The sequence below is a fragment of the Sceloporus occidentalis genome, unplaced genomic scaffold (genome assembly GCF_023333645.1).
Source record: "Sceloporus occidentalis isolate IW3139 unplaced genomic scaffold, rSceOcc1.0.p SCAF_1, whole genome shotgun sequence".
Classification (NCBI taxonomy): Eukaryota; Metazoa; Chordata; class Lepidosauria; order Squamata; family Phrynosomatidae; genus Sceloporus; species Sceloporus occidentalis.
In genome coordinates, this window is record NW_028316981.1 from 21,568,472 (window position 1) to 21,580,833 (window position 12,362).

General features: G+C 40.5%; 1 protein-coding gene across 3 annotated transcripts in view; it reads left to right on the plus strand.

Annotated features, from left to right (window-relative positions):
• The window catches only part of ATAT1 (alpha tubulin acetyltransferase 1), a 40,871-nt gene that overhangs the window by 21,424 nt on the left and 7,085 nt on the right, over positions 1–12,362 (plus strand). For all 3 annotated transcript variants that reach the window (XM_089515761.1, XM_089515782.1, XM_089515771.1), the window contains one exon: positions 11,783–11,880. In XM_089515761.1, the coding sequence (XP_089371887.1) occupies positions 11,783–11,880 (98 nt within the window). The remainder of the gene's footprint in view (positions 1–11,782; positions 11,881–12,362) is intronic.

Consider the following 12,362-nt stretch of genomic DNA (forward strand, 5'->3'; position numbering starts at 1 on the left):
AGTATCATTAATAGAACATGTTCTAAGAGAGAGGCAATTTCTCTAGTCAAAGAGGAACACTGGAATTGGTAAAATAGTCTCCTTTGCACCAGTATGTACTCAGGGTAGAAGTGTAAGATATGCATCCTTTAAAATCAAAAGCTATTTCTTCAGATTGTAAGGGGTCAATAAAAGTTCTGAAGACTATATGCTGTTTTTAGGCTGGGCTGAATGTTAGGCAGATAAAACATGTTCCCAAAGCCCATATTCACCATATAAGGGAAGAGAGTAGATGTGTCCCTATGCATTACTTTTTTAACAGAAATTTTTGGACCAGAGGCAGAAATAATAAGGAAAGGATAGGGATAAGTTCTTGCACCACAAAAGAAGGGCAGTTCACATATTTTAATTCAAAACTAACAATACACACACGTGAAATGAACCTTACATTTTGAACCTTCTGGAGATTACCTGAAGGCTTCTTCCAAAATGCATCCACTCTTTTTAATACTTTCCCCCAAAAAATCTATGCTTTTTAAACTTTTAACTAGTGAGATATGCTTACTTGCTGTCACCTTTTCGCTCTTGCATGCTGTTCATGCATGCTTTTTATTTCTGGAGGCAGCTGCTCTTCACCTTGTTTCCTGGGCACTTTACAAATGGCTCTCTCAGGACCTGCATTTCGTGGGCTGTTCTCATATGAGGCATTATAATCACACATAGCTTGGGAACATTGCATCAGACAGAACAGGCACAAATGTAGTTGTGTCTGCTTTCCTTAGATGATTTCCCTGTTGGGAATAGGAAGACTGCTTTACTAAATTGGCCTTTTTTCTCATAATTCATGAAAATCATAAGAAACTCATAGAAATGTCATTCCAAAACCCATCAAAAATCAATTCATACCAATTTAGCATTCCCTTAATTTTGCTCCAGCATTTCTCATTTCTTAGCAATGTTGGCTCTAGTCCTCTAGTCTAGTTGTTTTGCTTTGGGATGCCTCCTTCTGTATATTCTGTCACTATAAAATGAGAACTGTTTTCAACCACTGTTATCAATGGTATGGCAAAAAATTTTCAGAGTAGCTTTTTTTCAGCCTGACTGAACACAGAAGAACAGTATCATCTAGAACTTGTAATTTGATTGGTGCTTTTCCTTCAGTCCATCTAGGATCTAACCTGTCTCTTTCTTTCTTTTTTCTTTTTAATACCTACCCACCCCTTCTGTTCTTCTCTTTCCCCCCAACTCTCACCACCAGCTCTCTGAATCGCTCTGAAAACAGCCATTGATCGCCGGTCTCTGCTGTGTCTCCCCAACTGTTGGGCCTCTACCTGTGTCTTGAGTTCTTTCTAGAAGCAAAATTTGGTTTTACATCCAATTTCCTCATCCCCTTCTTTTTTATAATATTTTATGGGTAGACTCTCTAAGGATGTGGGCTTATTTATATAGTGTGGGAGTGTGAGGTTTTTTTGGTCTTTCTCTTTTTTATGCCATAATTCCTAAACACCCTTAAGAAAGTGAACTTGCCTGCATTTTAGAAGAGCAGATCCTCCTGCTTGGCTAAAAAAATATTTCAAAGTTTTATTATATTGTGCTTTAGTTCTAAAGTGAACAGAGTTTACAGGTGGAAAATATAGGTATTTTGAGATAAAATACAAAATACAGTGTATTACAAACACTGGGAACTGCAACCTGTTGCCAAATAGACCTGCCTTGGGCTCTTGTCAGTGACTAGCCATGGATCCAAAGAAGACAATGGACAGAGGCCTCATATAAATTACTGCAATCCTTGAAGACTTTAAAAAAGTTGTTGGTCTGGTAAAATGTGGTCTGCTGTTTGGCAAGGTTAAGCAATCAACCAGCGATAGCAAATTTTACAGTACCATTAAAAGTAACTATCATGTTATTTAATTATTATATTGCAGTTTGAGGGAGGCACAATTTTGCCTTCTTGCCTATCTATGATTCCCCCCCCCCCTTTGATTGAAGACAGATGGTGCTTTTATTTCAGAGTTAGTGGTGATAGGGAAGAGGCATTGATGCCTGTGGTACATAGAGTTTTTGCTGTTTCTCTGATAAATAGATTTTGTAGTGAATTTGCCTCTTTAGAAGTGTCCCAGGTCAGACCTGCTGTCTGGGAACTTCATTTGTAAAACCCATGATATTTCTCCTCAATGTTTGTTTAGTCAGCAGAAATCTCTTCAATGATCATTATCGTTCTGACTAAATGGACTCTCATGTGTTAATGCTTGTGGCCCTACATATATTTATTTAGCCTTGAAAGTGCCACAAGTTTCTTTATTGTGTTTGGTACATGTTGTCGATGATTACATACAAAATAATTGTCTTCAGGCAGCCAGGCAAAGCTTTTTGTGAAATGGAACAGAGTTGGTTTGTTCTCTTCCGGGCTGTCAGTTTGCTTTGAATCTCTAATTTAGAAATGGGGGCAAGCTAGAAGAATTAGTAACATGAATACGTGGGTAGCTTAGCACCTTTTTGTGGTCTTATTTGAAAAGCTGGACAAGGGATGGGAAGCTAGAGAGCTCAGTGAAACCCCACAGCCATCTTTTTTGCCCCCTCCTTGACTTTGAAACAATACCACCCCCAGCTCTGTTATGCACCTTGCCTCTTTCTGGACACCTTTCGTCCTTGCTAGGAGTGACTGAGGTACATATTCAATCAACATTGTGCTTAAGTTAATATAAATGAAGGGGGAAGGAATAGAGCTGGCCCATACCATGTCAGATGATTGGTGAGTATAAACACGGTTTGCTGTTTACTTTGGCCAAATCTCTCCAGAGCCTTGGAAAGAAATGGGGAGTTTTATAGCCTTTGCCGCCTGAGATAGTTTAAGTAGAGATGCTATGGAATGTGCCTGGGACCTTCCACATGCAACATGGATGTTGTAGCACAGAGAATGTGAGCTCTGCCTTTCCAAAACAGGCCCCTCTGGAAAGGGGTATCATGCTTCCATGGGGAGAGTCATTTCCCCCAAATAAAGAGCATGAGAAGAGACATCCTCCTAAAACAACTCAGCTCACCAACTGCCCCACCTGCCTTAGGTGCTTTAGGGATTCTTGTACCACACTCGCCTAAAGAAATTTGTGAAATAAAAGTGAGAAGAGCCAGACATCAAGTTCAATGTGGTTTAAGTTGTCCATTTGGCTGTGGAGTGGATTCTCCCCCGTCCGCAAGTAGTCACAGAGAATACTAATAGCAGTTTGATTTTCTACTCTCCATATTAGAAAAACAAAAACAAAACAAGCCTTACCAGCAGCTGTGGGGCTCAGGTCAAGCATCCAGAGAAAGGGAACTACTGTAAATAAAGCCCACTGTAATTCAGTGTTTCAGCTCCCCCAAATGAATGGAAATCATGCAAGGGTATTGAAGCATCTCACCCTTCTCAGCAGATCCAGCCCTGCTCCATTCTCTTATCTTTGCCTGCTTTATGGTCTGTCAGTTGTGTCTGTGGTATTTTGAGATGTTGTTCTGTCTCAAATATGTTTTTTGCTCATTTGGAGTGGGGCACTTGTAGCCCATAAGACTGTCTTGCGTATTTGCTTTGTGGTTTAAACAGATAAGGTTCTGGTGATTTTAATAAATACATCAGTTGCCTCCATGCTCGCAAAGCAGGGGAAGCCTTTATAAGGCAATATAAATTACAGAGCTTGGTCAAGAGCTTACTTTTCTGGGACTACACCTTCCATAGTATTCCAGCCAGTGTGGCCATTATTACCTTAAAAAGTTATCTAGAAAGGAAAGGTAACATTTCCAAGCTCTAATTGAATGGTTTACCTCAGCTTGAGAAGCAGAAATTAGGAGCTTTATTTTCCAGTTCCACATGGAAAATTGATGGTTTCAGAGAATAAAGAAGAAGAAATCAGAAGTTGGAAGCCAGGAATGAAAGTCAGGACTTGTGTGCCTTGAAGCTGAAATTGGTTACAAGGAAAAGAAAGATATTGGGAATTGGATATGCCTGATAGAGACTTTTTATGATAGATAAGGAAATGTATGTAGATTCAGAGCTGGGAAGGGGGAAGAATAAGATGTGTGCCAGGTAACCCAAATTCTGTGCCAGGAAAAGCAGCAGCTTATCTAACCATGTGCATACGAAGTTGCTTAGCTTTTTTTAGATATTTACTAACTGGTAGTTGTACTGAAATCAGGACTAAGAATCCTTTGGGCTAGAATGGATAGACTGTTAATATAGGATTTATTTATATACCGCCCAATCACTGGGAATCCGAGTGGTTAGAAAGAAACTAGGAATAGCTAGCTTCAGATTTCCCCTTAGCCAATAAAGTTCAGAAGCACCAGCGTGGTGCAGTGGTGTGAGCATTGGACTATGACTCTGGAGACCAGGGTTCAAATCCCAGCTCAGCCATGTAAACCTAGTGGGTAACCTTGGGCAAGTCGCACTATCTCAGCCTCAGAGAGAGCAGTGGCAAACCCCCTCTGAATAATCTTGCCAAGAATACCCCATGATAGACTTGCCATAAGTCAGAAATGACTTGAAGGCACCCAACAATAAACAACAACAATAAAGTTAATAGGGTGACTTTGGGCTAATCACTCTCTCAGTAGACCTACCTCACAGGGTTGAGGGAAAAGGGTATGCCATATCATTTGCCTTTGTGAGCCTCCAGAGAAAAAGATACGATGAAAATGTAGTAATGACTTATATTTAGGGGAATTGTATATACTCATGTATAAGTCTAGAAATGTTAATCAAAAAATTGACCCCAAAAACCCTGAGTCGGCTTATCCATGGGTCAATGTAAGTACTGTACTTGAACTCTTATTTAAAAAAGGAACCATCCCGTGGTGAAAGACAAGAGTGTAATCTGTCCTGAAGAACTGACCCTCCTCTACTCTCTTATCCATCCAGCCTTTAGTGTGAGTAAAAACAGTTATGCCTGCTGGAATTTTGTAAATTCTCTGGCATTGTTTTCTTTGCTTCATCCTTTAGATCCTTTGTTACATGCCCCTAAGTTTTACCCTCGACTTATCCATGGGTCATATCAAAATACATAATTTTGGCTTCAGAACCTACCCTTGACTTATACATGAGGTCGACTTACAGTCGAGTATATACAGTATACAAACTCCCCCTGGTTTCTGAAATTTCACCAGGTAAAGTTTTGTAACCTGAACAAAATAATTGGATTTGAAGCCTGAAAAATAATTGCTTAGTTTGACTTGTTACTCATATTTTATTGATCAGCTTTATTGTGATGGCCTATGGATAAACAGAAATCCAGGTATACCTCAGGTAACAAAGTTGATGTGTTCCTGGGCATTACTTTTTAACAGAAAATTTGGTACCTGAGGTAGAAATACCATGGAGAGAATAGGGATACGTTCCTGCAGTACAATAAAGAAGAGCAGTTCAATACATTTCAGGAAACGTTTTATTGAAAATGAACAGTATGTTCTTATGAAATCAAACAAACAGGTGAAGGAAGCCTTACATAAGTAAACAAAATCATTTTTTTAAACATTCTAGAGATCACCTAAAGACTTCTTCCAAAATCTATCGAGGGATGTCTTTTTTTCACCAGACTCCACTTTTCTTATGATTTCCATTATGGTGGTCAGATTTATAAATCTGTGCTTTTTAATGTATTGGAGTACCCAGATGGTGAGGCAAGCGTATCTGGTTTCTCCTTTACTCTCTGTTTTACTGCTCACACAGGCTCAGTAAGGCAGCTGATGTTTCCTTATTGAAGGCACAGTAGGTCTGAATGGCTAGAGTAGAATTCCACTCTTTCCCATCCCAAGCTTTATTGCACAGTTTATTGCAGGCATGCTGCTGCAGCCCGACACAGAAAGTCTGTGTTTCTTGAGCCCCTTTTCACCATTCTCCTGATACTGGTGCTGCTAAAAAATTTCCCCATAGCAAAGGGTGAGAAAGAAAAGGGGAGATGTGTGGACATAAAGAGACTTTGTAAAAGGGAGCTGCTTTCTTAGAGGCTTTGTTAACTGAGGTATGCCTGTAAATTATTATACTGTCTCTATGCTATCTTCTTATAAAAGCCAAACATTTTCCTTGTTACTTGTTTAATGAACGTTTACAGTCTCGGGCTGCTAATTTTAAAGCTCATTTTTCTCTGTTGGTGTGACAGAATCACAGAACTGTGGAATATGCACTATTGTTAATTATAAATGGATTCAACTCATTTATTTTGTGCCCAAGACATAACTGCCATCACTGTATTAAAAACACAAACGGGAAAGTACAGGCATTGAAAGCTGTCATGACTGAAGCACTATCCATTTAGTGTGCCAATATGGGGTCTTCTATGGTTCTGCTCATGCTGACAAATGCCAATTGTATCATGTGACAATGGGGCCTGTTTTTCTATGACCCACAAATAGGTCATAAGTGTTTAGCCAGCCATCCTATGATTGTGCCCTGAAGCAGCAAGGCCACAACTTTAACTATGACTTCCCCTCACTTTGGTACATAGGAACTGCTTTCCAGCTCTGGCCTCTTAACCCTTTTGTAGAACAGTGGCTGCCTGGTTGCCCCCAGAAAATTCACAAGCACATTATGAGGATGACAGATTTTCCAACTCCTGTTTGTCCTCTGACCTAGAATTCAAGAGGTATGCTTGAAACATTTTAAGAGTTAATTCATGATAGCTGATACCAGCCCTGTGCTCTATGAATTTGTCCTAATTCTTATTTAACCATCATACTCCAGTATTTAAAAAAACTCTTAACAACTTGCATTGAAGGAGTTGTGGTATATTGTTTAGCCCACTGAAATCCCCATATATTAAGGGCTAGAGTCGATATATAAGATATGCTTCTCGTACTGTTCCCCCCCCCCCCCCACCCATCAGTATTTCTCCACTGTGATAAAACTCCTGTTGCTCCAAATTGGACAAAGCTTTCACACTACACAGCTACAGCACTATAATTCCTCATTAATTGTCATAGCACCATCTTGTGATGACCTGGAATTTCTAGTCTGGTGAACCATTGAGCTCTCCACCTGAGATATTAAATGCTCCTCCCTAATCTGCAAATGCCAGAATTGTATAGGATGTTGCCATGGCGGTTAAAGTGGAACCATAGTGCTATAATGTGTAATTTGAAAGAGCCCCTACTGACAATGCGCATGTTGCATTTGCTACAGGTTGCTGAAAACTGCATGAGAGTTATTACTTTTTTTTTGTCCCATCATGGCTTGAATTAAAAAAATCCCAGTGGCAAAGTTCCTTGTTCTGTTATTTGCCATCAAATTAGCCTTAAATTGTGGTAACCCAATGAATGAGAGATCTCCAACAGCCCCCGTCATCAACAGTCCTGGTCAGGTCTTGCAAATGCATGGCTATGGCTTTCTTTGTTGAATCAATCCATCTGTAATGCAGCCTTCCTCGGGCACCTCAGACCAGGCACCTAAATGATACAAAGTTTCATGAGAATTATATATGAATGTAGAGTAGTTAAGAGTTCAGGCCATTAGGATTTGAAATCAAGTGGAGCTTTCTGAGGTGAAGTGAGATACAGAATTGGAAGGGGGAAGAAGGGGAGATCACACACAGGACTAAAGTATAGAGTGCCTTTTAATTTTGAACCCCAGTTCTTTCACACACCAACCCATCCTCAGTTTCTACCATTTTAACAACCTAATTTAGGGTGGGTATGTGGGGAATAGAGTTAGTGTTAATGCTCAGAAATCTGAAGCATGAAACATTTGCTGATTTACCACAAGTTAGCTAGAGGAGAGCCTGTAGATCAGTAGTGGGGAATGTGTTGCTCCCGAAATGCTTATGCTGTCCCCCTAAAGCCCATGAAATGTACACCATTTTAAAAACTGGATTCGTATAGGACTTACAGGTGATTTTTAAACCAAAACCTATCCCAAATACATGTGGACATGGCAGTTTGCTTTCCATAGAACTCCTTCCCATTTCTCCTTTTTTCCTGGCTGGTTCTATATATTTATTTATGACAGATAATGGCAGCCAGAAGTGTCATTATCTCATCTCAGGTATGCAGGGATACACAGTTATGGAAAGGTGCAAAGGTACAAATTGGTCTTTGCCCCTCACCCCTGCTGTAGATCCCAATATACCTTCTGCTCACCCCATCCCTCCAGATAGTTTGGACCTCAGTTCCCACAATTCCTTCCCATTGACCATGCTATTGACCATCTTCTGAACTGAAATCCAAAATATCTAGGTAGTTAACAGTTCTGTGTATCTGATGTAGAAGATGGGCCTCTTAATGACAACTTAGTTGGCAATGCATCCTCCAAGTTCCTAGGAGCATCTCTCTGATCATCAGATGCTGGGGACAAAAAGGGTTACTGTTTTCATCATGTGTACTGGAAACCTTGTCTGGCTGAGCACTGGGGTTTCAACTAGCATGACATTTTAAAATGTTACAACATCCCCAATTACGTGCACTGTCCCTGTGGGGTTTCTGTTGGGAAAAGTGAAATCTAAATGTGAAAGTCACTTGCAGGGGAATTCGGTACACAAGTTATAACTATGTTGAGTACCTTAAAGAACAGTTTTCTTAGACTCATGGGGTTTGCTCTAAGGACATTGCCATTTGATAGCACACAGTAGACATTAAAGCTGCTCAGTTGCAGACAACTCCCAGCACTCCTGTATCTTTGGTCTGGCAACTTGACAGCATCCCTCTGTGAGGTTTGCCCCTATTGATTCCTTTCTGTACCACCCTTGTCAAAGCACCCGAGAGTCTGAACTGACTTCAGCTTTTGATGTACGGCATGGAAAAATACGAACTTTTGTTTACATTACAATAAAGTTTGGAATTTTTTTAAAATTTCAATCAAGTGGTCTTGTCTTTTTCTGGGCGTTCCACATCTTATAGCTTCTGTTTCTAAATAAAGTCTTGTTTATCTGTTTCCTCTAAAATATGCCTATGTGAACCAGTAAACAATGGAGGAGAAAGCAGAGCTTTTGAGTTACAGCCTACCTGCACTTGCAGCGCCTGTTAGTCCAGTAGGGCCAGAAGAGTCATAATACAGATCATGGATATAGCCTGCTATTGTGTACATACCCAGTACTGCTTCCTGTAGACCCACATTTTCTCTTCAGACCTTCCCAACCTAGCATGTGCTAAATCAATACTAGTCCATAAGGACCAGTTGCTTCTTGGTTTGGAAAAATTAGATTTGTAGTCTAGCATACATGGATGATGCCAGGTTTGGGAAGGCTGTCTTACTCTTCATGTCTTTCCCAACCTGTTATCATCATAACTTTAACTGGAGGTGCTGTATGTTGAACTTGTACATGCAAAACAGTGATTCTGTCTCCTGGCTGTGCTGACATTTTTTATTTATATAAATCAATATTATATTGCAATTTATATACCAGCTGATGGGCAAATTCCCTTGGGAGGCAATTTACAAACAAAAATCACAAACAGTCCATAAAAACACAACCAAAACATACAGCTCACCTAATTACTAAAACAGTAAAATGTAAGTGTTGAGAGCCAGCAATAAATCCAAATTATAAAATACTAAAAAAATTGAGACAAGAACTAAGTAATTGCTGGAAGAGGCATTGTATCACCGTGGCACATGTCTGCAATTGGTATTGGGTTACTGGCTGCATATCCAGTGTAAAAGAGCCCCTCTGTCTAAATAGACACGGTCTCAAAAGGATCATGGGCTACCCACATTCTTGGGCTCTGATCTAAATTTTTTGGTGTTTATATTCAAATTTAACATTAGACCTGGAAAGTCCTGGTTCAGCTGTACACATGGCCTTGGGCAAGAATCACTTGTTTCTCTTGTTTGAGAGGTTGTGATAAAAAATATGGAGAAGATTTAATCTAATGCCGGTGGTGGAAACCATGTGGCCCTTCAGATGTAATTGAACTGCAACTCCCATCATTCCTTACCATTGTCTATGCTGACTAGGACAGCTGAGAGTTGCAGTCCAAGAGAATCTGGAAGGTCATATGTATCCCACCCCTACTCTGAATCTTCTTGCCGAAACATTAGGGAATGGTGTTCTTAGGAACGGTTCATTCTAGTATCAAAGAGTTGGGATCACAGGACTGTTGCCAGTAGTAGCTTCCAGACTGTTATGGTTCCCTGTTCAGAATATGAACTTTTAAATAATTTGTGCCCAGGCTCAAAATTTTGTTGTTACTCATTTGGACTACATCTCCCAAAATCTCCAGCTGGGAAGTCTAGTGGCCATGCTGACTGGTAGATTCTGATAGTTGCAGTCCAAATAAGTAAGCTTTGCTTGATGGCCAACTCTTTAATTTCTCACAATGACTCAAAAGAAAACTGCTCTGTTAACATGTGTCCCCATCCCATCTATCAGTGTTGATGAATTCTATTCAGACACAACACTTGGAAAGGGCTTTTTTGAGAGATGGGGTTATTTTTTTCTCATTTTAAAATTATCTTTATCATTTCCCATTAGCCATTGTGGAGCAGGGCATGAGGACTAATAGTACTCAAAATATTTCTACTACACCTTTCAAACAAACTTTTCCAAAGTGTCTTGTTCTTGTTAACTGTCCTCAAATTGATTTTGACTCATGGTGACCCTGTGGATGAGATCCCTCCATGCCCCTTTGTCCTTCACTGCTCAGCTTAGGGCCTATAAATTCATACCCTTGACCTCTCTATCCAAATAAAAATACAATAAAATAATACATTAAAGGTAGAGCCAGTGTGGCATAGTGGTTTGAGTGTTGGACTATGACTCTGGAGAGCAGGGTTCGATTCCCAACTCAGCCATGAAAACCACTGGGTGACACTGAGCAAGTCAGACTCTTTCAGCCTCAGGGGAAGGCAATGGCAAGCCTGCTCTGAACAAACCTGCCAAGATAGGTTTGCCCTAAGGTTGCCATAAGTTGGAAACAACTTGAAGGTAACAACAACAATGACAACACACATATAACATAGAAGAACATCATCTAGAATGTCTAACCAAGTAAATGGCAAGAGAAAAATAAAAACCTCAGCTTTCAAAAGTTACTGTTGGACAAGCCCTCCAGAATCCCCCATCCAGCATGACAAAAACCCAGGCTACATGAAGGGCTGTATCCTCCTGTGTACACTTGTCCAGTCCTTAAAATTATAACCTGCAACCATTCTCTAGGCACCTCTGCCCAATGAGGTTAGGTGCCTAGTTATCATGTAGATCCCATCTGATTCTGGAAGCTAAGCAGGGGCAGCCCTAGGCAGTACTTGGATGGGAGACTGCCAACAAATAATATTGAGATGCTGTAAGCTATATTTCAGAGGGAGTTCCTGGCAAAACCACCTCTGAGTATTTCTTGCCCAAGAAAACCCTATAAAATTAATGGGGTCACCATAAGTCGGCAGGTGACTTGAAGGCACACACATATTCAAATTTAAGTAGCACTTACTTTTGGACCGCTGCTCTTAGAGTGCCCAAACTAATGGGAATTCTAGGAGTAGTCTCAAAAAAGAAAGCTTTCCCAAACCTCCATTTTTAGCCTAGTCTTATGCTAGGTTTGCACTATCATTTTCATACTTCAGATTTTATGCAGGGTTCGAGCTGACTCCTTTTTAGTTTTCTAGCATATTGATACTGTTTTCAAATATACTTTCTGATAACTTAATTGTTGATGGGTTGCATAAAAATGTCGTAAATAAACAAATGTCCTTCTGAGCAGAGGAAGCCATCTTGATTTCATCCCCTCCTCCTTCCCTCTATAGCACACCCTTGTTCCATTGCATTCCTGCTTGATGCTCCTGTCTTACCCATTGCTTCCTGCTGCCTCATCATTTCCACCCCCTGCTTATCTTTCCCTTCCCATCCTCTAGGAATAATCCTTCAACGGACAGCCTTATGGCTCAGAAGTGTTCCTACAGCCGCTTTGAGAACACTGCTACAGTTTCAGACGATCTTGAGATAAATGGAAGTGAGTACAATCTTGTGGGTTCAGGGGTAAAAAGAGCCTATGTGCCTTTTCTCAATTCATACTCAGCTTTATCTCAAGTAGAAATACCAGCTCTGAGGGCCTGGCCTTGAGTCTCCAGTTTTTTGAGGTAATTTCCAGGCAGGATATAAGGGTTCAAATTCTCCAATTTTGGTGGACAAACTGGAGTTGGCCCAGAAGAGGGCAGACTAAAATGGTGAAAGGTCTGAAAACCGTGTAAGGAACCAGGGTGGCGTAGTGGTTTGAATGTTGGACTACGACTCTAGAGATCAGGTTCAACTCCTTGCTTGGCCATGAAACCAACTGGGTGACCTTGGGCAAGTCACGCTCTTTCAGCCCGAGGGAAAGGCAATGGCAAACCTATTTTGAGCAAATCTTGCCAAGAAAACACTACGAAAGGTTCACCTTAGGGTCACCATAAGTTGGAAGCGACTTGAAGAGGCGGCATAGGGAATGAGTATGTT